The sequence below is a fragment of the Nicotiana tabacum genome, chromosome 17 (genome assembly GCF_000715075.1).
Source record: "Nicotiana tabacum cultivar K326 chromosome 17, ASM71507v2, whole genome shotgun sequence".
NCBI classification, from domain to species: Eukaryota; Viridiplantae; Streptophyta; class Magnoliopsida; order Solanales; family Solanaceae; genus Nicotiana; species Nicotiana tabacum.
In genome coordinates, this window is record NC_134096.1 from 2,612,262 (window position 1) to 2,638,111 (window position 25,850).

Consider the following 25,850-nt stretch of genomic DNA (forward strand, 5'->3'; position numbering starts at 1 on the left):
TTGATATTATTGAGTCAGTTTTGAATAGATACGAGTGGTTTGGAGGTGAATCCCAAAGGAAAAGTTGTGATTGAGAATTAAGTGGCCTTCAGAGCGAGGTAAGTGTTGTGTCTCACCCTAACTTGAGGGAATTAGGAACTTTAGATTACTTGCTAAGTGAAATCCATGTGAGCGGCGTATATGTGAGGTGACGAGTATTTATGCGCCGCCAATTTACCTGTTTTCCATGTTTCTTTGTTTTTCTTATATTGTCTCTTTCCTATGCCAAATTGCTACGTGTTATACTAGTGTTGTTCAATTTATCGTTCTTATCATGTTTACGGATTTTCTGGTGATAATTGAGTTTTTATTTCAAAGTTGAGATTGATATTATGGAACCAAATGTTGAAGTAAGGGTTGTACTTGTTATTCTATCTCCCTGTTGTTATTTATGCATTGCATTATGGTAAGGGAGAGTGTTAATGCACGAAGAGTGATGCCGTGCCATATTGTGAGTGTTAATGCACGAAGGGTGATGTCGTGCCATATTGTGAGTGTTAACACACGGAGGGTGATGCCGTGCCATATTGTGAGTATTAATGCACGAAGGGTGATGTCGTGCCATATTGTGAGTGTTAACACACGGAGGGTGATGCCGTGCCATATTGTGAGTGTTAATGCACGAAGGGTGATACCGTGCCGTTTCTATTAATTTTATGGTGAGATTGAGAGTAAAAGCACGAAGGGTGATGCTGTGCATTTTTCCTTACTGTATTTACTATTCCTGTTGATTCATGGTATATTGACTGCTCCGGTAATCATTCTATTGTAGTTCTTTATCTTGTATTCCCCTTAGTATGTTCCCCTCCCGACAATTCCTGTTTAGTTTTTTATTTCTGTTATTTGTATATACACTGTTAAATTGTACATGTTGATTTGTAGGTGCCTTGCCTTAACCTCGTCACTAATTCGTCGAGGTTAGGCTCGACACTTACCAGTACATATGGTCGGTTGTACTGATGCTGCACTCTGCACTTTCTGTGCAGATTTTGATACCGACTCAGGTTGATCGAGATTTTGCTATTAGTCCGCTGTCCGGAGACTCAGGGTAGATTTGTCGGCGTTCACAGACCTTGAAGTCCCCGTCTATCTTTTATGCCCTACTGTTTCCTTTCATTCAGACAATTGTATTTCTTTCACACTATTACTTGTAGTAAATTCTAGAATGCTTGTGAATTGTGATTCCAGATCCGGGTGGCAGTAATTAATATATTTTTATGATATTCCGCACTTATTATATTTTATCTTAGTTAATTATTGTTAATTACTGAATGGGAATGAGGAATTGGTTTAATGATTCTCTAACATTGGCTTGCCTAGCAAGTGAAATGTTAAGTGCCATCACGGTCCCGTCGGTAGAAAATTTCGGGTCGTGACAGAATACATGTGAATACATGCGCGTACATCTGGATTGCCCCGATTTTAGGCGCTTTTTACCATTGTATTCATGAATACATGGCACGAATATATATGAATACATGCACGTACAACTGAACCCCCTAATTTTTAGGCGCTTTTTGCTGCTGTATTAATGAATACCGCAGCGCGAATACAATGAATACACTATCGTAACAACTGAATAGTAGCTATAGGAAGTAATTATGTATATGGTAGCTATAGAAAATTAATAGCCACTAAACAATAGTGGTTTCTGAAAATTTCTCGGCACAAATTGATACGGTATGCATGAATACAGGATATTCGAATATCAAAAATAAGTTTAAATTAAGTGGGTGTTGTTGAAGAATCTTCTTCTCTTCATCTAGCAACTCTTATATACTAGATTTCGTGGAGTAAATTAAAATACCATCTAAAAATCACCATTATTGCAAGCATGAAGAAATGAGCCTTGAATTTCAAATTATAAAAAAGTGAAACTTCAGACATATATGTAGTAAGTTTGTTTGCACAATCAAAATACCAAACTTCAATAAAAATATATAATTTAAATTGTGAATTTTTGCAATTTCAACTGTTGTTTCTAAAGTGGCTATATTTATAAAATCTAGGTAATGGCTTAAACAAGGTTCCCAAAATGGGCTATCTGTGAACTAGGGACGTTCATGGTTTAGTTTGGATCGGTTTTTCCTAAAAAGAAACTAAATTAAGTAAGTCGGTTATTCAAATATTGGAACCAAACTAAATCATTTAGTGATTTTTATCGATTCGGCTTTCGTCGATTTTTGTCGGGTTTTCGGTTATTTATCAATTTTTTCTTATATATGAGACATACACTACTAAACACATATTTCGGCGACTACAATTTCAATGTAACACTATCAAATCAATTACTTTTTGAGAAATTTATCATGTATCAAGATATATTGATGATAATTGAATCAAATACCAGTGATGAATAATTGAAGTAGTCAATTAAAAATCAATTATTTTTAACATGAAATAAATTCTTGTACTCAGCAAAAGAAAACTACCAATCAAACTAGAATGTAAATGCAAATAATTAGATTATTACAATAATAAAAAACTAGACTAAAAATACAAATAACTAATATTTACCATGAAATTTTAGAAACTTTATATAAAAATATACACATATATAAGTATAATAATAAATTTAAATAGCTATTTGGTTTTTTCGATTATTTTTTGATTAAAACCAAAATCAAACTAAATTTGATCAATTTTTAAAATTCAAAATAAAACTGAACCAACCTAAAAAGTATTTGTTTTTGGCAGGTTTAATTCGATTTTTCGGGTTTTTATTAACATTGTGTGAACTTGCCCTCGCGAAGCCCAAACACCGAAAGCTCAAAAAAGGCTAGACACGGTAACACGTGGCCGTTTACTATTGGGGCAAACATGTTGGAGTCGTCTCTTATTGGTTACTTAGCATTAAAACCACGTCGCAGTTTAATTCAGTTGTTAGATTTCATTTTTCAACCGTCGGGCCCCAGTCCCTGGTTCAGCTCAGCAAAAATTCACAGAGACGACAGTTAATCCTGTTGAATCTCTCATAGAACAAATTGCAAACTGAAAAAAGCAAATTCCAGATTGTTCGATTTCTTCGAGCAGTAGATCTGTTTACAAACCCTAGATTTTCTAGGGAATCAATCGATATGGCGCACGGAAGATCAAAATTGCTCTTTTTATTGTGCTGTTTATCATACACTTTAATTGCCATTGCGTCGTAAGCATTTTTAATTTAATTTAATTTCACTATGTATTTGTTTGTTTATAATTTGGTGTGCGAAATGTGATTTGTTTTCATTCTCATGAAATTTGTTCAATCGTTACAGGAAGAGTTATTATGACATATTGCAAGTTCCGAAAGGCGCTTCGGACGAACAGATCAAACGTGCTTATAGGAAGCTTGCTTTGAAGTATCATCCTGATAAAAACCAGGGAAATGAAGAGGCTAATAAGAAATTTGCAGAAATCAGTAATGGTATATCTCTTATAACTTATTAGAAGTTGTTGATTAGAGAAATTATTGAGTATTGCAATGAGAAATTTGTATATGCGGTACCAACTAGAAGGTAGTTCTTACTAGGAAGACTCTCTTAGTATATTAGAGATGATTTTAAGTTATGTGCACCGTTAGTGTGCAATAGGTAAATTTTAGAAACAAGCATGATATGGTAACCTGGAAAGTAGAAAAGTAACCTGCTATAACCGTAAAATTAGAGTTGAATCCTCTAGAGATATAATTACTAGAGTATATTAGAGAATCCCTAGTGTTAGATTACCCTTAAGGGCATAGTATTGAAATATTATGGACCTAAATGGAGCATTTAGATAATAAGGATTTATACAACCAACCCCAACTAGCTTGTGATTGAGGTGTTGTTGTTGTTTATGCAATGAGATGTGCTGATATACAGTGGAATGAATATGTAGGGTTTACACAGCTGACCTAAACTAGTTTTAGATTGACTCATAATTGTTGTTGTTGCAATTTTTTTGATATTGAATGCTTTGTTAGATGATATTTTAACATAATTAAATGGGTCCTTATAGAGCAGAGCGGAAGTGGAGGATTCATATAGGGAAATAATTGATGGTATAGCTGTTGTTGTTGCAAGATTTTGTGATAATGGGCGCTACTAGAAACTGACTAGATGATATTTTTAGAGTAGTTTTTGAAAAGAAATAATGGGTGCCTATAGAGTGATGTGGATATAGACGATTCATATAGACCATCCCAACTAGTGGGGATTGAGGCGTTGTTATTGTTACTTATGTGGCTTGTTAGTTCTAAATTGTATAATTTTGAAAGATTAGTTTTCTGTGGTACTCATATTCTTGAGGGATTAACAGCTTATGAAGTGCTGTCGGATAGTGAAAAGAGGAATATATACGACCAGTATGGAGAAGAAGGTCTTAAACAACATGCTGCCAGCGGAGGCAGAGGTTCAGGAATGAACATGCAAGACATATTTAGCCAGTAAGTTGATACCCTTTATTCCATGCTTTCCCCAACTTCATTTGGTACTGTTTTTCTCTTTTGTCATTGTACCTGCGTAATTTAGTGCAATATACCTGGTGCGCAGCAACTCTGAGTATAGAGGATTCATATAGATTCCAAACTATTTCTGGGATTGAGGCGAAGTTGATTGATATTGATCGACTTTGTATTGACTATTGAGAAACTTGTCTACTTTTACAACTTATAAGAAACAAACTATAATCTGTATTTTGCGTAAAGCTACAAGATATAAGTAGACATGAGGTGAGACTTTTAAGTTTTAACTCATTCATCAGCTTTAATTGACTAATCTCTAGCTGATTTTGGTAAAGCTATGTCAAAAGGGTATTGTTCATTTAACTACTGACTCGTTATAAGTGTAACCTTAAGATTTATGTACGCTGAACGGGTATTCATCATTTTTTTCTTTTAAATAGTATGTTTTTGGTTTAATTTACAGTTTATTATTCCACACCACCAAAGATTGGTTGGTATTCCATACCTGGTACATTATTCATACCCTGAGGTTATAGGCATCTACATAAACTTATTTCCCTCCGTTTAGCTGTCCAGCGAAATCTCTGTATACAGTATAAGTTACCTCAGTTACTTGTAAGTTCATGTGAAAAATGTAGCGAAAGCCAATGAAATTTTATTTTTGATGGATATGAAAGAATGAAGTGTGAATTCGTTTACGTTCAAGCTATATGATTTATATATGGATAACAATCTTGGGTTTTAACTCATTCATCAGCTTTAATTGACTAATCTCTAGCTGATTTTGGTAAAGCTATGTCAAAAGGATATTGTTCATTTAATTACTGACTTGTTATAAGTGTAACCTTAAGATTTATGTACGGCGAACGGGTATTCATCATTTTTTCTTTTAAATAGTATGTTTTTGGTTTAGTTTACAGTTTATTATTCCACACCACCAAAGATTGGTTGGTATTCCATACCTGGTACATTATTCATAACCTGAGGTTATAGGCATCTACATAAACTTATTTCCCTCCGTTTAGCTGTCCAGCGAAATCTCTGTATACAGTATAAGTTACCTCAGTTACTTGTAAGTTCATGTGAAAAATGTAGCGAAAGCCAATGAAATTTTATTTTTGATGGATATGAAAGAATGAAGTGTGAATTCGTTTACGTTCAAGCTATATGATTTATATATGGATAACAATCTTGGGTTGTTGACTACCTTCTCTTTTTACTCTTCTGTGATTGAACGTACTTTTGATTTTTCTTTTTGGGGCGTTTTGGTGAAGTAGGAGTCCTAGATAGATTTATTTTCAGTTAGCATTTCCAACAAATGAGAAATGCAAAGAGAATCTGGTATAAGCAAGCAGATAAATGATATAGAGTGGAATAAGATCTGGCTTAGGAAGCAACAACAACAACGTACCCAGTATTATCCCACACCGTGGGGTCTGGGGAGGGTAGTGTGTACGCAAACCTTACCCCTACCTTGTGAGGATAGAGAGGTTGTTTCCAATATACCCTCGACTCTGGCTTAGGAAGCGTTTGAGGTTAAATGGCTTGCAGTGGAAGATGTGGCGGTTTACATGCTAGCTAGTATAACGCTTGGGCTTAAAAAGAGTTTCTTAATGATACAGTGGCTTGAAGAAGTCATCTGGTACTGTGTAAGACATTAAACCAGATCCGAAATGTATTAAGATAGTGGAGGGAGAAGAATTTCTTGGGTTTTCATATTAGCATTCTGTAGGAACAATCCTCACTGTCCGGGCTAGTTCAAGCTTGATATTTTCTGGGAAATTTGAGTTACAATCTGATAATTTCCTTTTTATTATTCAGTTTGAGAACTAAAAGTAAACTGAATTGGAGAGTTTGCCCCTTACCGCTGGTATGAAATGGCAATATTTCTTGCTAACAAAGCAGTAATTTGCAAGGTTTTTTGGCGGAGGCTCAATGGAAGAGGAAGAGAAAATTATCAAAGGAGATGATGTGATTGTTGATTTGGATGCAACATTGGAAGATTTATACATGGGGGGTTCCTTGAAGGTAATCCTTTACTTATTTTGTATATTAATGCTGAAGCCTTCTCCTCAAGTTAGCATACAGACATTTTTCTGTTGCGGCCTTTATCACTAATCTTTAACATGCGTGGATTAGTAAAATACACCATTTATGGTTTCTGTTATAAAAAGTCATTAAAAGCTTTAGGCACATCCCACTTCTCTGCAATTTATAAAACCTAATCTGAACTATATCATCCTTGTTTTTATTAACAACTAATAATCAACCCGAATTTGAAAGAAGCCAGAAAATTTATTTCTCCCACTTCTGGTTGAGATTATGTCTTGTATATAAGTTGTTCCCTAGAAGGTGGGAAAGTACAAGTCCTTTTGGGCACAACCTTTATATTTAGAATTGTGATTTGACATAAATGGTTGAAATCCTAATGTTAGACAGTGCAAGTTCTTGCTTATTTTTGTTTTTGTGATACTGTGGGGGCGTCATGAAACGGGCTCCACTAGCTTATTCTGTTGATCAGTATACTAAATGCTAACTCCATTAAAGGAGCTTTTCAGTGACCAAATTGTATGTCTTTTTAGCCAGCTTATCTTTTCTGGTGACATTGGCTTTTAGCATTTTCATACCTATGTTTTGGTGAATAAAACAGGTGTGGAGAGAGAAAAACGTTTTAAAGCCAGCCCCTGGTAAGAGGCGTTGCAACTGCCGCAATGAGGTGTATCACCGACAAATCGGTCCGGGAATGTTCCAGCAGATGACAGAGCAGGTGTGTTTTATTGATCCTTTATGCAACAGATGTACAGCATCATCTCTTTAGTTCAATCACCTGAACTTTGTTCAGAGAAAATAAAACTTAGTTTTGTGTGGTGTTTCATCTACTTTTAAAGTATAGCATCTGAATTTTCTTAAATTCCGTAATTGTGCTCTTTAGGTCTGTGACAAATGCCCCAATGTGAAGTTCGAAAGGGAGGGCTATGAAATTACTGTAGATATCGAGAAAGGAATGCAAGACGGACAAGTAAGCTCCCGTCTTGAGTTCTTACTTATATGCTTAATTTGGTTTAGTGATACTTAATTTGTTAGCAAACGTTCCATTGCAATGAACTTTTTTAACTCAAGCTTGTCTGTACACACTTTGACATACTTCCTTGTACCCTTTTTGCCCGCTAGTATTGTCAGGAGCTTCATTATGATATACAGTGCAATTTACTTTCTATGTTCTTCTGGTCAGCTTGACTTTTATGTTGCACTCTAGGAACTTGAGTCTTTTAGTGCTGCAACTACTAGTAAAGATTAGCCATTGCTAGATGTTGATATGAGATGCTCCTTACAGTCAACCTCGTTTCTGCAACTAATAAATAAGACTGGCGAATTTAATGTTGATCTGAAGTGCACCTCATGGTCATCCTAAAATGGCCTGGTAGCAGTACATCAGAGACCTATTTTTGCAAGGGCTTGATCAATATAGCAGAATTGAAGGAAACATCAAGTAAAAGTTGATCAATTATCCATTTCTTCTTGTCTGCATAACTATGTGCAGCAAATGTAAAAGCAACTTATTCCTTTTATTATTGTCTTCTTAGAGCTTCTCTGATCCGTCTTTCTTATGAAATTCTATTTCTCACTGTTTCAGCTTATTTTTGCTAAATTGACCTGTATACACTCTTTTTAGTATAAATCTCTAGCTATTTAACTATCAAAGGCCTTTCCAGCTATTAGGGTTCACATGTTTGGAATCATAAGCGCTTGTTTGGTGATATATGTTCTTTCATTCTAAAGAGGCTTCAACAACATAAATGTTACTGTTTCTTAATTTTCAGAAACTTGTGGGGCTTTGAGCAGCACTAACTTATTCGAAATGTTTTTTCTCTTGTCATGTCCTACTACACCAAAGCAGGAATATCAATAAACTGCTTCTGATTGTTGATTGTCTTTCTCCTCTTATAAGTCTTTGGAACATTGTTTTGAAATAATAAGAAATTTCTTTTGACAGGAAGTAGTATTTTATGAGGATGGTGAGCCTAAGATAGATGGTGAACCCGGAGACTTGAAGGTTTGACTTTATCCCATGCTACACAGAACAGACTTTGTTTTTATGTACAATTTGAGTGTGACATATATTTTTCTTTATTATTTCTTGGGACAGTTCCGCATTCGCACAGCTCCTCATGACCGCTTCAAGAGGGAAGGAAATGACCTACACACAACTGTTACTATTACTCTGGTAATATTTTCTATTCATTTACGAGAATATAAGCCCATTTATTCAACATCGTTATCAAACTATGAATGTTGTTGAAGGAGAGTTAAGGTAAGAAATTAGTATAACAAAATGCTGGGAATATTGGGTCTTAACATACATTGACCGTCTGGAAATCACAAAGATAAATGTCCTCTAATTCAAGCTTCTAAAAATTCCTGCAGAGGCACCTCGCTATATCTCCAGCCCTTGTGTTTTGTCTTTGTCCACCTCACCCTTAATTGTGCATGCTTGTGCAACTCTCTGATATAATATACATATAAGAATGATTGGGCAACTTATTTAATGGTGCTGCAGCGACAGTGTGTAGATGCCTCTTTTATGTGTTGTCTCAGTCTCAATGGATCAGAAGTATCTAGTTTCATGGTGACTGGCACTGATATCGAGCTCAATTAACCATTTGAATCCCTGCAGAAAACTTTGTTCGTTAATATAAAGACTTCGTTAGATTGTAAATCCTTTCTTGGAGTTTCAATGTGTTGAGACAAAATATTGACCAAATTATATTTCTGTTGGAACAACCCTCAGTGGAGGTGGTCCATGTTTTTTTTTTGATGAAGTAATTTGTTTATTGATGGCATCAAGAAGATGCAGTAGTACAAAAGATAATACAGCAAAAAGAACTAAGTCAGCTCTAATACAAGAAATGCTAATTTAAGACCAAGGTGCTGACAAAGTTCAGAAAGCTATCAGGGGTGTCTACAGGGGACAATTTGTGCCAACTAAAAAGAAACATTAAGCACCTAGCCTTAATAGAGTGAATTGGAATTGATACACCATCAAGCATTTCCTATTTCTTTCTTTCCATAAATACCAAAAAATACTAGCAGGGACCATTCTCCAGATTTGCTTGATGGTTTTATCAACTTTCCATGTGTTCCAGTTTTTAAAGGCTTCTTTGGTGCTCTGAGTCATGACCCAGTTGAGTCCAAAAAGTGAGAGAAACATGTTCCACACATCTGCAGCTACTGGATAGTGTAGAAACAAATGGTTGTTGGTTTCTTCATTGTTCTTACACATGTAGCATCTATTTGCAATCTGAAAGCTTCTTTTCCTTAGATTATCCTGAGTGAGGCATGCATCTTGTAGTGCAGTCCAACAAAAGCTGGTGACTTTTAAAGGAGCTCTTGTTCTCCAAATAAGCTTCCATGGCCAACTTTCTACCATTTCATTTTGTGCTGTCAAAGATGTATATCCAGCCTTGACAGAATAGAGACCTTCCTTGGACTTGCCCCACTTTAGCTTGTCTACTGCATGAACATTGATTCCATTATTCTCTACCCTTGACAGTAGATTTAGCAGCTCCTCATACTCCCAGTCTTGTATATACCTTCTAAGAAGAATATTCCAACTGTTTTTTCCCTGTATTGAGCAATGGATGAGTCAGGATCATAAGAGATGTGATAGAGGTTTGGAAAGTCATCTTTTAGAAGACAGTTCCCTTGCCATTTATCTTTCTAGAATTTGATGAGCGTCCCACTTCCTGTAGAGAAGTAGGCATTCTGATAGAATTCATCCCAGAGTCTGTTAATGTATTTCCAAGGTCCAACTCCATATGAGGCTCGGGAGATTTTTGTACACCAATGGCTTTGGGCTCCATGCTTAGTTGTGACTACCTCTTTCCAAAGTGCTTGGTTTTTCTGAGAGTATCTCCATAACCACTTCATTAGTAAACTTTTGTTATGTGTAGCCAAATTTTTAATGCCTAGTCCACCTTGTATCTTAGGCATTGCGCATTTAGACCATTTTACAAGGTGGAATTTGTGTTCCTTACTATTCCCTTCCCACAAAAAGTTCCTCCTGATTTTGTCAAGCCGTCTCAGTACCTTGCTAGGCATAGGGAATAATGACATAGTATATGTTGGAATGCTGTCTAAAGTGCTGTTAATCAAAGTAAGTCTACCACCCATCGAGGTACTGCATTTGCCAGGAGGCTAGCCTTTTCTCAAATTTTTCAATCACACTGCCCCAACTGAATGTAGCTTTAAACTTAGCACCCAATGGAAGTCCCAAATATGTTGTTGGGAAGGAGCCAATGTTGCAGGACAAAATTTCTGCCAACTCTGCTAGATTTGTAACCTCATTGACAGGGTATATAACACTCTTGAGCATGTTGATATGAAGTCCAGATAAAGCTTCAAAGGTTAGTAGGGTAATATTAAGGTAAAGCACAAGTCTTGATTCAGCCCCACAAAATATTAAGGTATCATCAGCATACAAAAGGTGCGAGGCATTGACTGAGTTTGCTGTCATGTTGCCAACATCAAAATCATTGATCCATTGTAGTTCCTTGGCTTTATCTAACATTCTGCTAAGACCTTCCATGGCTAGAATGAAGAGAAAGGGTGATAATGGATCACCTTGCCTTAGGCCTTTCTGAGGGGAGAAGAAGCCCACTGGACTTCTATTAATCAGCACCGAATATTTAACTGTTGTGATGCTGAACTTGATCCATCTAATCCACCTGTCTCCTAATCCCATCTTCTTTAGCATAGTAATGAGGTATGACCAATTGAGTTGATCAAATGCCTTCTCTATATCTAGTTTGCATAGGATGCTTGGTTCCCCACTTTTCATCCTCCAATCTATGACTTCATTTGCAATTAGGGCTGCATCAGTAATCTGTCTATCTTTTATGAAAGCATTCTGATGGTTAGAGACCAGCTTCCCCATGACTGTTTTTATCCTCTCTGCCAGAACTTAGGCTGCAATCTTGTATACACTGCCAATTAAACTAATTGGTCTAAAATCCTTTAGTTCAATTTTTCCCTTTTTCTTTGGGATTAGAGTTATGAAAGAAGCATTTGTGCACCTTACCATGTAGCAGTGTTGATGGAAGTGATCAAGTGCATTCATTACATCATTTTTAATGAACTCCCAAGCCTTCTGGAAGAATGACATAGTGTAGTCATCAAGATCAGGGGCCTTATCTGGAGCACATGACTTAATTACTGCTAGGACCTCTTCGTCTTGAAATGCCAGCTCAAGATCTGTTTTCTCCTCTTCTGAAATGCTTGCTAGACCTTCAAATTCAGCACAAAGTCTCCAGCTCTCCTGTTCAGTGTATAGTTTCTCATAAAATTCTAGAATTTCCCTAGTCTTTGTCCTCGATAATCTCTGGTCCTACTTTGAGTTTGTCAATACAGTTGTTCCTCCTATGAGAGTTAGCCATCTTTTGAAAATATTTTGTGTTCCTGTCCCCTTCCTTCAACCACAAACACTTGGATTTTTGCCTCCATAAGATCTCCTCAGCCTTTATCAGTTGCTGATACTCCTGTTGTAGAGCTAACATCTGTGATTTCTCTGCTGTGGAAAGTGTTCTGTTTTCAGCAATTTGTTCAAGAGAGAGATGCTCGTCTAAGATTTTGTTCTTTCTGGCCTCTAGCTTGCCAAAGACCTTTTTGTTCCAGTGTGTGATGTCTTTTTTGAGATTCTTTAGCTTCTGAACCAGTATGAAATCTGGACTACCACTAATTATATAACTCTTCCACCAAGCCTTCACTTTGTCAAGAAACACCTCAGCCTGAAGCCACATGTTTTCAAACTTGAAGTATGAGGGTGTTGCCTCCCAATCACCACTCTCGAGCAAAATAGGTCTGTGATCAGAAATAACCTTTGGTAAGGCCATCTGCTTAACAATTTTGAAGCTGTCATTCCATTCTGTTGAAATCATAAATCTGTCTATCCTTGATGCTTGTATGTGATTCTCTCCCCTGGACCAAGTGTACTGAGCACCATGTAGTGGCAAGTCAATGATACATAAGTCTTGGATCAATTCTGAGAAGTCTTTCATAGCTTTTGTTCTTCTCACACAGTTGAGCCTCTCACTTTCAAACCTGCATACGTTGAAATCACCCCCTAATACCCAAGGACTATCCCAGATTCCCCTTATTCCAGCAATTTCATGCCATAATTCTTCTCTCTTAGGACTGGTATGAGGGCCATATATGCCAGTGAAGCACCATTTGAAGTCCTCCTGAAGGGACTCCATCATACATGAGATGGAGAATGTACCCACCTGGATATCCATACATTGCCACTGCCTTTTGTCCCACAACACTATAATTCCCCCCTTTGTGCCACAAGACTTTAGTTCAGCCCAACCAATCCACCTGTTTCCCCATATCTAGTGCAAGAGACTAGCTGACCATTCTTCTATTTTGGTTTCCTGTAGACATACTAAGTCTGCCTGCCATATGTGTAAAAGAGATTTGAGTGTACTCCTTTTATTGTTGTCATTCAGACCCCCGACATTCCAACTCAAAATTTTTACTTTCATCTGGAAAAGGATTTGTAGTACCTGCCCCTACTTCCACTTGCCTGTTTTCCTTTTCCGTCATAATTGATCCCACATATTAATCTTTTTCGTTCTACCTCCCCTTTGCTTTTGATATCTTTTCCTGACTTATGGCATGGCTTCTGCTGCTGCAGTTGTTGTTGCCTTCTCTGCTCCATTCGCAAAATTATGTCTAGCAATTCATGCTCAAACCCAGTCACATTAACCCCAAAAACCTTGCATGCTTTGACCATAGTGAACTTTGACCACTTGGATTGCTCAATTAGAGTTGGAGTATGCACCAATTGCTTTGAAGAATTCTCATTGTACCAAGGAAGAGGGTGGATGATGGAGACTTAAGACTTAGGTGGATGATGAAACTACACTGAGACTTTTCTAGCTCCTGGAAAAGAGATTGGAGCGTTTACTGTGATCGATAGTTTGAGGAGAAGAGCATTAGTAAATTGCTTGAATGATGTGTGAACGCCTAATTTGAAATGTGTTGTAGCCTTATCTTCAGTTTGCTAGCAATTTTTCAATCTCCATTGGAGATAGAAACACAGTTAACTTTGTCCTAGCGGAGCAGAGGTGAATATGCTCTTTTAAAGAACCTATATTTCAGATCCATTTTGCTTGTGAGACTTGTCTTCTACTTGTTCTACAAATAGTCTTATGGCCGTAAAACACCAAAAAACAAGGAACGGTCATGGTGGGGTGGTGACTATGGTTCCTCGGGTCGTTTTTGATGGCCCGAAAAAATAGGCAGTTTGTCTACTTGTATTCACAAGTTATTCTTGATGAGTCACTTGTAGGTTTCCACTTTATACTTTATGCAGAGTAATAGGTAATAACCAAATGAATATCAGTAGAATTACATGCATTATAACCTTAAAGGGGTCCAAGTTTTACTCAATTTCCATCCAATACGATTGAAAAATCTTAGTAATGCCACTTATCACTAACAGCACTCATTTAATTTATTTTGATATTCGATTCACCTTTTAACTTGATCTTAAAACTTTCTTTTTCTTCCATGCAGGTGCAAGCGCTGGTTGGTTTCGAAAAGACCATTAAACATCTCGATGACCATTTAGTAGATATTGGCACAAAGGTAAATTCTTACCATGCAGTTCTAAGAGCGCTACAGTTTCATATAGGTTACCCGATAATTTTGGTGATGAATGTATTCCTCATGTTTGTTACTCCTCAGGGTATCACTAAGCCAAAGGAAGTGAGAAAGATTAAAGGTGAAGGGATGCCACTGCATTTCAGTAACAAGAAAGGCGATTTATATGTTAATTTTGAGGTTCTTTTCCCCACATCATTAACAGAGGACCAGAAGAAACAGATCAAGCAAATTCTTGTTTAGGATATACTACAGTCTGATCTTTTTTCTCCCCTGCAACGAATTCAGAAGAATCGGGGGTTGACCTTATCTCAACCCTTTACACTTTTTCTTGTTTACGAACGTTGCATTAATGTATCGGAACTTGCAGTAATCTTCCAGGCGTCCTCATCATCAAATTTTCGGGGCTCTATTGTGTCCAGGCATTTTTCCCCAAGTCATTTGAGGTGTAGTTTACAGGCCATTTGAACTGACTAACAAGGATACGATTGAGCAGATTGGCAGTGAATTTGCTGCATTGGGTTATTGACATTGTATTGGACCTTGACTATAGAGTAGATTGAAGTACGTACATTTGTTAGCACAATTTTCGGAATGTCATTTACATGTACTATATATTTGGATGAGGGACTTGCAGATTAGCCGCTGCATAATTTCAAAGTCTTCTTCTCAATATGCTGTGGTGTTTATACTGAATTGCAAGACTTATGCCTTTCATATACATTTATCATTTAATCATAGCTATATGATATGTATTCTCACTTTAATTTGTAGGAGTAACTGTCAGGGTTAAGTTGCTTGGTTTGGCGTAAATAGTAAATACGGGTTAAGTTGCTTGGTTTGGCGTAAATAGTAAATACCAAGTGCGAGAAAGTTTTTACTGTTTGTTTCATTTGCAGCTGTTCTCTGTTCTAATACCATATTAACTAACAACAGAACTGCATCTATCACCTTGGCATTTTCTGTTCTAATCGAAAGTAAATTTTAATCATTTTTGTATTGCAATTCAAAGCCAAACGAAATATAAACGTTGATTGTGAAAAAATAGGGATCGTCATTTTTATTTAAATTGTGATAGCAGATTCATAATCATCAAGTTATCAATTAATATTAATCATAAAAAATTATCTGTAATTACTTTATAAGTGAATTAAGTACATAAATATTTTTTATAATGTCAGTGAATAAAATTTAAACATGTATCCGTAGATTATATTATCTTACACTTTATCAATTTGAGCAGTTAGGATTAGATTCTTTTTGTCATCTCCCTTATTTATTACTCCCTCCGTCTCATATTAATAGTCTGGTTACCAAAAATAGTTGTCTCAAATTATTTGTCATTTTAGAAGTTCATGTCAAAACTAATTATTTTTTTCCTTTTTCACCCTTATTAATAATTATTCTTGAGGATGGAGATAACACATAAATAGAATAAATATTAAATGAAGAAAGATTATATCTTAAGAAATAAATAAGGGTAGAATAGTCCAATTCCTTTCCTAAATAATATTTCTTAAATAACGTGTAAAAGAGAAAAACGACACATAATATGAAACAAAGGGAGTATCATATAGAATAGTCAGTGCACATCACATTTGCTAGTCATGATCAGTACACATTAAAATAAGTTTTCTCTAACATGGTACCAGCCTAATACACTTGAATTTGCAAGTAAACATACTTCAGTCTTTGTAATGTATCTGTGGCAATTAATGTTAGGTCTACTTAAACATTCAATGCAGCTCCAAATGATTTTTAAAAAAAACATAAAGTAAATGCAACCATAATTCTTCAAAATTATAGTATCTTGTAAATGTAACAATAATTTATATATATGCTTTTTGAGGAAATAATCTTCTATAATTGTTACATTTTTTAATAGAAAAAATAATTCTATAAAGATATCTTGTCCAGGAGCGGAGCTAGGAGTTCAGCCAAATCCGATAACTTTTATTCAAACAGTATATTTGCGTTAAAAAAATTATTAAATATGAATGAATATTAAATTTAGAATCTAATTATTATCACATGAAGTCGTTGTAAAATTAAGAACCCGTAACATTAGAATCCTATAAAATGATTGTACAACTAAAATGCCATTTACAATAGGCCATAAAACCAATCTCCCCATGTTTTCACCACTTCATTATTCTTCCATTTATATAAATAATTTTTATTACAGTCAAACATCTCTATAACAACCTCCTTTGTTCAGGATGTTTTTGATTTACTTAGTGCTATTATATATATATATATATATATATATATATATATATATATATATATAGCAATACCCGAAAAGCACGCGAATCATCTTTCATGCATGTTTCATTTTTTATGAGTACAAATAATATTAAACTATACTTCATTTTTTATGAGTACAAATAATATTAAACTATACCTCATATTTAAACAAGCTTGAGGTCGTTTATGAGTACAAATCAAATACAGTCATCACACCTTTCTTTTATAGTACTGCTTCATTAAACTTGTCTATTTTTTTCGTTTGGGCACTTAAACTAAACTTTATTCCTATTGAACACCTGAAAGTTGGTAATATGTCAAAGTGAGTGTAATTCAAGCGTCAAAGTTCTGTATCTCTTTCTCCTTCAATCATCTCCAATTCCATAAAACTAGCTCCAACACCATTATAGTCACTATTCCCATTATTTTTCACATCCAACCAAATTGGAATCTAATAAGAACAAAGTTAAATATACCAAAAATTCATTTTTTAGGAAGATCAATAACCCAATTGGAGAATTGAAAGAAAACTATTTTGATCGATTCTTCTTCACAATTTATATATCAAGTGGCAATTTGATAATAATTGCCCCAACATTTGTAAATATAGAAGACGAGTTTGAATGGGATGTGATCAGTGCTAGAGGGAGCATTTGTTGTTGGTGGAGGACAGAGCAGGGGTTGCAGGAGGCGGAGTTGCTAATTAGCGATAGGGTGGATGGTTGTAGGTCGCCAGTTGCGATTCATAAAATCAATATTGTTTGATGTGATTTTTGGCTTCTGAATAGGTCTGTTATGTGTTTTCTATAGTTATTAATTATGTGAGTTGTATTTATTTTATTCCCCGAATAAGAAGAAGAAGAGCCACGTTTTCAATTTTTTTTTGCTGATGTGCCTTTTCTTAATTGGTTTTATTCCATGTGTATACTTTACGCGCATAGATTGTGAGGGGTTTAATAGATACAGTTTCTAACAAGATAAAGTGTTCAACTAAGTGCCTAAATGGGAAAAAAGGCACAAGTTTAAGGGGCATTCGGCCCAAGTAGTACAATCTTGAGCAATTATCACTTTTAGCCATCCGAGAAAAATTAATGACAATAGGTAGGCACAAAATACACCATACAATTTATAGCCCAAAATCAATTACAAGCGCTAGCAATTGCAACTGAAAAACCAACGGTCGCCTAATCTTTTTGTAATGTATCTGGAAAAAAATATTTACATTAGTTTGAACTTTCTTTTGCATTTGGGAGCCTTGGATTTTTCTTCAATTCTTTTTACGTCCATAAAAAAGTTCCTTTTAGGTTTTAGATTTTTTTTTTGTTTGTTTGTTATGACACACGGAAAATCATTAATTTTTTAAGTTTCGAACACTTTTATCTCCTTTTATGTTTCGGATTTCTTCTTTTTTTTTTTTGGTAAAATTTGAGCACTTTCACCTCTGTAACTTTCAAACTCTTCCTATTACACATAAATTATAAAAAAAAATATCTTTTACTAAGAGCCTAATTTTTTTATTGATCTAATCTAAAAAATATATGATATTGCTGTAGGCATATAAATTTTATTGAAATTAAATTCATAAAATAATTTGGATTATATTTTAAATTCAAGATATATTAGTTCAAATAAATTTATTGGGCTAATATAATTGGATTAATTGCATAAGTCCAATATAAATGGATTAAATAAATAAGTCTTAATCCATTGTGCTAACTCATTTAATTGGGCTAAAGTGATGAGCTCACTTCGTTAGGCCCAAGATGTCATCTTCCTAGAGGCCCACTTTGGTGCCACGTGTCAAATGATGTGGCGCGCCAAGTCAAACGGAAGGACCAATAGGATTATGCCATGTGTCAAAATGACAAGGCATGTCAAGTCACATTAGAAGGCCAATGAAACCGCGCCACGTGTGCAAGTGATATGTTCTGGCCAATCAAATACGGCCTTGTCATACTTCGATTTGATTGGTCGGAAATAGTTTGTTCTTATCATAACTCTTCCCTCCCACAACTATAAATAGGGGTCTTCATAACATAGAAAAGACACCAGAAGTTATAACAAGAAGCAAGAGAGAGCTCGTGGATCAAACGCCGCAAATTTCTCTACAAGTTTCAAACTTCAAGCAATCAAGTTCAAGTTCAAGAAATCAAGTTCAAGCTCAAGAACGAAGAACAAGTCAAGATTCAAGGAGTACGAGTTCAAATCAAAGTTCGTGCTAGTTGAATTCAAGATCATCGTTCGTGGAAACAAATATAGGTTCAAGATCAAGCTCAAAGACCCTTGAATTTATTTACTATTGGAAAGAAGAATCAGAGAATTCATAGAGATTGTACAATCAAATATTTGAAATAGAATACTACGATTGTTGCAATATTTTTCAGTCTCGATTATTTTCCTGATGCAAATTTATTATCTATAAATTATGGCACGCACAGTGGGACAATCTCTACCTCTCATCTCAACTTTTTAATCACCAAAGTTCAAGAACATTAAAATGGCTTCAAAGAAAATCAACTCCGGTTCAACTTTCACCAGGGCTGCTAATTCCAAGTTCTATGCTGATGTGGAAAGCATCCTCGATGTTACCTTTGGAAGCTTTGGACCAGTTACGAGGAGCAAAGCAAGCTCGTTAGGATAACAAGCACCCAAGTGTCGTCCGCATCAACCCCTGCTGAGGAAGCGATGTTGCTGAAAAGATCAAGAAAACTCTTGCTCTGCTTGACCTCTCCGGATCCAAGCACTCTGTTGTGAAGGAAGATGATGATGCTTCAAGTGATGGATCCTCCCCACTTACACCACATAGCGTGAGCCAATCAAGGATCAATCTGTGTGAAAATACATGTTACTCTCCGTCGTCCATGACAATCATGCAAGTCATGGTGACAAACACTTCATCTGTGGAGGAGCAATTGGCAAACTTGACAGAAGCAATCACTGGCTTGACCAAGTGCATGCAAAATCAAGATGCTTGAATCGACAAGCTAACAGATAGGGTGGGAATCTTGATGGAAGAAGAATCCGCCCATGCACCTGACAAACTCCCAGAAGTTCAAGAGATTGATCCTCCCCCACGACAAGTTGCATCCACTAAGGAAATTCCAGTCTCTTCGGAAGGGATGATTCCAATCAATCAACTAAAGGAGTTCATTGAAGGGACTATAAAAAACAAATATGAAGTCGCTTTTAGGTCCTCCTTTACCTATGCAAAGCCGTACACTTCAAGGATCGATATGTTGAAGATGCCTGCTGGCTATCAACCTCCAAAATTTCAACAGTTTGATGGCAAAGGCAATCCAAAGCAACATGTGACGCACTTCGTTAAGACATGCAACAATGCTGGGAGTTATGGAGATTACCTTGTCAAGCAGTTTGTCTGCTCATTAAAAGGAAATGCTTTTGATTGGTACACAGACTTCGAGGCTGGATCTAATGATAGCTAGGATCAACTAGAGCAAGAATTCCTCAATCACTTTTATAGCACGAGACGTACTGTGAGTATGATAGAACTTACAAATACTCGTCAACGAAAGGGTGAACCAGTTATCGACTTTATCAATCGTTGGAGGAATGCAAGCCTCAACTGCAAATACAGGCTTAGTGAAGCTTCGGGCATAGAGATGTGCATCCAAGGCATGCATTGGGGATTGCGCTACAGCTTACAAGGTATCAAGCCTAGCACATTTGAAGAACTTGCAACTCGTGCCCATGACATGGAATTGAGCATGGCCTCTGCTGGAAATGAAAGACTGCCATTCTATGAACCTCGCAAGGGGAACGACAAGCAAGAAGTCAGGAAGTAGGGCAAGTTCGTACCCAAGCCTGAAAGCAAAGAAGCTATGAATGTCAACACATCACCTGTAGAGTTCACGACGAAGGTGAGGAAGAAGCAAAGTATGAAATCCACTTCTTTTCAAGGTAAGCTAAGTGGAAAGTTGACTCTAAAAGAAATGCAAGAGAAAGAGTACCCATTTCTGGATTCTGATGTGCCAACTATTTTTGAAGAACTCCTCGAGTTAAATCTCATTGAGCTTCCGGAGATGAAGCGACCAAATAAAGCTGGGAAAATAAATGACCCAAATTACTGCAAGTACCATCAACTTATGAGCCACCCTCTGGAGAAGTGCTTTGTCTTCAAGGAAAATGTTATGGACTTGGCTCGCGAAAAGAAGATCGTGCTTGAAGATGAGAAAGCAAGTGCAAACCAAGTCTCTATCACTTTTGGCTCATTTAGTCTGGATGAATTATGTGGTTTTAAAGAAAGTAAAGATGAAGAATTACTAGAGAACGACAAAGCTGAAGTCAATCAACCTGATGATGATGAAGGTTGGACATTGGTGACTCGTCGTAGGCACCACAGAAGGGGCCCACGAAAAGAATTAGTAGAACAACCAACAGGAAAAATGATGGTAAAAATACCAAGGAGATGGAATCCTGTTAAGCACTTAAAGAAAGCAAAAGTGGAGGTGTACCACTCTCAAAAGTCACGAAATCCAGTGATCTTGGATGAGTTTTTACCAAGTTGGTTCCGCATGAAGATTTCCCAAGGGGGTATCGATGCCTCTTGTTGCCATGCTGACGAAGGGAAAGAAAAGAGTGATGACCTACCGTTGGCAACATCTTTGGAAAAGCTTATCGAGTCCACTCCTCAAGAAGTTAATGCTTGTGAGTAAAAAGTCACGTTCACAAATGACGATCTTCTGCTAGGTGACACTCTTCATAACCGCCCATTGTATCTGGTTGGCTATATGCGTGATGAAAGGGTAAATCGAATTTTGGTTGATAGAGGATCCTTAGTGAACATTTTGCCAATTCGTACTGTGAAAGAACTTGGTATTCCCATGAACGAACTCTCAGAAAGTCGTGTGATGATCCAAGGATTCAACCAAGGGGGGCAAAGAGCCATAGGCGCGATCAGGCTGGAAATCATCATTGAAGATATGCAATCAAGTGCATGGCTGCATGTGATCGATGCAAAGACTTCATACAACGTCTTGCTTGGAAGGCCTTGGATACATGAGAATAAAGTGGTCCTATCTACCTACCATCAATGTTTGAAATACTACGAAGGTAAAGTCGAGAAGAAGATAATTGCTGATGATGAGCCATTCACCGAGGCTGAGTCACACTTCGCCGATGCAAAGTTCTACTTGAAGAACTGCATTGTGAAGGAGCTAAAAGTTGATAATGTCATGAATGACAAGGATGATGAGTCCACGGCTAAGAGAGATGAGGTAGTTGCTGACAAAACCAAAGCTGTTGCTGAGAAGGTACACCCCAACCCAAATAAGTCTCATAAAGGGAACATTATGTCTCACGGTAAGAAAGTAACTCCTCTGCTCCAATACGTCCCTAAAAAGAAGAAAGATGAGTGTGAATCATCTAATCTCCAAATTAACATGCTAAAGGGGTTAACTCTTCGGGTCAAACGTATTGAGGTAGTAAAGTCGTCCTCAATGCCGCTTGCAAGGTTTGTGGCCCAAAATCGTTTGCAGAATGTGGCACTCCCTACAAAGCGAACAGATGAAGGTTTTGATCCTAACACTTACAGGCTATTTGCAAAAGCTGGATACAATCCTAATGAGCCGTCAAAGTTAGGGAAGCTACCATCAGAAGCTGCGACGAGACAACCACGTGAAGGTTTGGGATACAAGCAACTGTCACCAGTGCACATCTTAATAAGAAGTGGGAGCATCAATTATATCACTGTAGAAAATGAATTTGCCGCTTCTAACAAGCCTTCTATCTTTGATCGACTTGGAAAATCAACTGTGAGGACTTTTGTGTTTGAGAGGTTTCATGTAAAGAAGTACTGAAAGTAAAGCCATATACTGTCGTCTACACTAAGGAACGTGACCAAGATGAAGAAAGTGTGGGTTCTTCGTATCATGTTACTGTACAAGGTGAGAATGGTGTTCCATCTTCAATGGAGGATAATGCAGAATTGAAGGATATTTAACCATGTTATCACATATCCTTCAACGATAGGGGACCCTCAAGAAGATGAAGATGCAAAAGATGATCCACCAAAACTTGAAGCAGGGGTGAAGGCAACGATTGATGCCTTAAAAGAAGTTAACCTTGGCACTGATGAAGAACCAATACCCACCTACCTAAGTGTTTTACTAGAAGTTGATGAAGAAAGCACTTATATTGAGTTACGCAAGGAGTTTAGGGATGTCTTTGCTTGGAGTTACAAAGAAATGCCTAGCTTGGACCCTAAAGTAGCAGTACATCACCTTGCAGTCAAGAATGACGCTCGTCCTATTAAGCAAGCTCAAAAGCGCTTTAGGCCGGACTTGGTTCCCCTGATCGAAACCGAAGTTAACAAACTCATTGAAGCTATATTTATTCGGGAAGTTAAATACCCAACATGGGTTTCAAGTATTGTCCCTGTAAGTAAGAAGAATGGCCAGATTCGAGTATGCGTTGACTTCAGGGATCTCAACAATGTGTGTCCCAAAGATGAATTCACGCTCCCTATTCCAGAGCTAATGATCGATGCTACTACTGGTTACGAGGCAATGTCTTTCATGGACGGCTCGTCGAGCTATAACCAAATTCGTATGGCAGCAAAAGATGAAGAGATTACTGCATTCCGCACCCCCAAGGGTATTTATTGCTACAAGGTAATGCTTTCTGGCTTGAAGAACGCTAGTGCTACTTACCAAAGGGCTATGCAGAATATTTTTGGCGATCTTCTCTACAAGAATGTCGAATGCTATGTTGACGACTTGGTGGTAAAATCAAGAGAGAAGGGCGACTACTTGAAAGACTTGGGAATGGTATTTGAGTTGCTCCGGAGGTACCAACTTAGGATGAATCCATTGAAATGTGCCTTTGGAGTTACTTCTGGAAAGTTCCTTGGTTTCATTGTCCGATATCGAGGGATCGAAATTGATCAAGCCAAAGTGGATGCCATTTTGAAAATGCCTGAGCCCCGAGATATTCATGAATTGAAAAGTTTGCAAGGAAAGCTAGCATACCTTAAAAGATTCATCTTGAACCTAGCTGGGAGGTGCCAACCATTTAGTCGCCTATGAAGAAAGGTGTTCCTTTCAAGTGGGACCAAGTTTGTAGCAATGCCTTTGAAAGTATCAAAACCCACTTGATGAAGCATCCAGTTTTAGCAACTCCTATACCTGGAAAGCCATTGATACTATATATTGCGGCGCAAGAAAGATCTGTTGGAGCACTGTTGGCCAAAGAAAATAGTGAGGGGAAAGAAAACTCTCTTTACTACTTGAGCAGGATGATGACACCAAACGAGCTGAATTATTAGCCAATTGAAAAGTTGTGTTTGGCGCTAGTCTTCTCAATTCAAAAGTTGAAGCACTACTTTCAAGATCATGTTGTCCGTCTTGTTTCTAAGGTAAATTCCATCAAGTTCGTGATGTCAAAACCTGTTCTTAGTGATCGACTAGCGAGATGGTACCTCCAATTTCAACAATTCGAGATTTTGTACATCCCTCAAAAGGCTGTAAAAGGACAAGCATTGGCAGATCATCCGATACCTGATGACTGGGAGCTAACTGATGAACTACCTGATGAGGACGCAATGGTCGTTGAAGTTCAACCCCCATGGAAGATGTACTTTGATGGTGCTGCGCATCGTGGATGAGCTGGTGCTGGCGTAGTATTTGTCACTTCCCAAGGTGAAGTCTTGCCCTACTCCTTCACCTTGACACAACTCTGTTCCAACAATGTTGCTGAGTATTAAGCATTAATACTTGGGCTTGAAATGGCCGTTGATATGAAGCAATTGCAATTGCAAGTCTTTGGTGACTCCTAGTTAGTGGTCAATCAGCTTTTAGGTAGTTACGAGGTCAAGAATCCTGAACTACGCCCATATCATGATTACGCTAAAACATTAATGGGGTGGCTCGGTGATGTGACTATTCAGCATGTGCCAAGGAAAGAAAATAATAAGCCTGATGCTTTCGCTGCCCTAGCTTAATCGTTAACCCTGCCTGATCAAGCGCAAGTTACTGTCTGCCAAAAATAGATAGTACCGCCGCCAAATGAGGCTAAAGGTAAAGAAAATGAACTCAAGCATCTTGTCGTTGTTTCTGAAGTTGAGAAAGAAGAATGTCGACAACCCATTATCGACTACTTATGCTATGGAATACTTCCAGAAAATCCGAGGAGAAGGACTGAAATCCGTCGTCGTGCACCTCACTTTCTTTACTACAAAGATACTCTATACAGAAGGTCATTCGAGGGAATACTCTTGCAATGCTTAGGGGAAGAAGAAGCACTCCAAGCTTTGCAAGAGGCACATTATGGGGTATGTGGGTCACACCAGTCTGGACCAAAGCTTCACTTCCATATAAAAAGGATAGAATATTATTGGCCAATGATGGTAAAAGATTGCTTGGACTACGCTTGAAGATGCAAGGCTTGTCAATTCCATGCGAATTTTATTCATCAACCTCCTGAAGTGTTGCACCCAACTGTTGCATCCTGGCCATTTGACGCTTGGGGATTGGATGTTGTTGGACCACTGCAAAGTCCTTTGGCGAGCACCTATACATATTGGATGCAACTGACTACTTCTCAAAATGGGCTGAAGTTGTTGCTATTAAGGAAGTAAAGAAGGAAAATGTTACAAGTTTAATCCGAGTAAACATTATCTATCTCTTTGGCATTCCTCGTTACATAATAACGAATAATGGCAAGCCGTTCAACAATAGGTTGATGAACAAGATTTGTGATCTCTTTGGCTTCAAGCAACGTAACTCTTCGATGTACAATGTTGCCGCCAATGGTCTAGCCGAGGCATTCAACATGACTCTATGCAACTTGTTAAAGAAACTCGTCTCCAAATCCAAACGGGATTGGCATGACTGTATGGAGAAAGCTCTGTGTGCATATAGGATAACTCACTGCACGCCAACACAAGCGACCCCTTATGCACTTGTTTATAGAGTTGAAGCCGTCTTGCCACTCGAGCGTCAAATATCTTCATTACGATTAGCTATTCAAGAAGGCATCACTGGTGAATAAAATGCTCGACTTCGATTAGCAGAGTTGAAGGCTCTTGATGATAAAAGGTTGGAAGCTCAACAGAGTCTTGAATGTTATCAAGCTCGATTGTCTCGCGCCTTCAATAAAAGAGTTCGCCCAAGATCCTTTCAAGTAGGAGATCAAGTCCTTGCCATAAGAAGACCCATTATTACTTCCCATAAACATGTAGGGAAGATCACTTCAAAATGGGATGGGCCATATGTCGTGCAAGAAGCTTATTCAAATGGGGCTTACAAGCTGGTTGATGCAGATGGCATGAGAATCGGCCCTATCAATGGCAAGTTTTTAAAGAAGTATTATCCTTGCAATTGCAATGCTCCTTGACGCATGAGCCTAAACTGCATGTTCCTACACTTCTAGCCCGCATGAGTCTAAACTGTGTACGACCCACCCCTAAAAAAAGAAAAGTTCGCTAGGTTAAAAACCTCGAAAGGGGCGGCTTAGGCAAAAG

General features: G+C 37.4%; 1 protein-coding gene across 1 annotated transcript; it reads left to right on the plus strand.

Moving 5' to 3' along the window:
- Positions 1–2,905: 2,905 nt before the first annotated feature.
- LOC107792892 (dnaJ protein ERDJ3B) lies at positions 2,906–14,863 on the plus strand. Its single transcript, XM_016615149.2, has 10 exons — positions 2,906–3,187; positions 3,297–3,445; positions 4,318–4,444; positions 6,379–6,490; positions 7,113–7,229; positions 7,395–7,481; positions 8,457–8,516; positions 8,610–8,687; positions 14,039–14,110; positions 14,210–14,863. Exons 1-10 carry the CDS (start codon positions 3,117–3,119, stop codon positions 14,366–14,368), a joined length of 1,032 nt encoding a protein of 343 aa, XP_016470635.2. The 5' UTR covers positions 2,906–3,116; the 3' UTR covers positions 14,369–14,863.
- Positions 14,864–25,850: the final 10,987 nt, after the last annotated feature.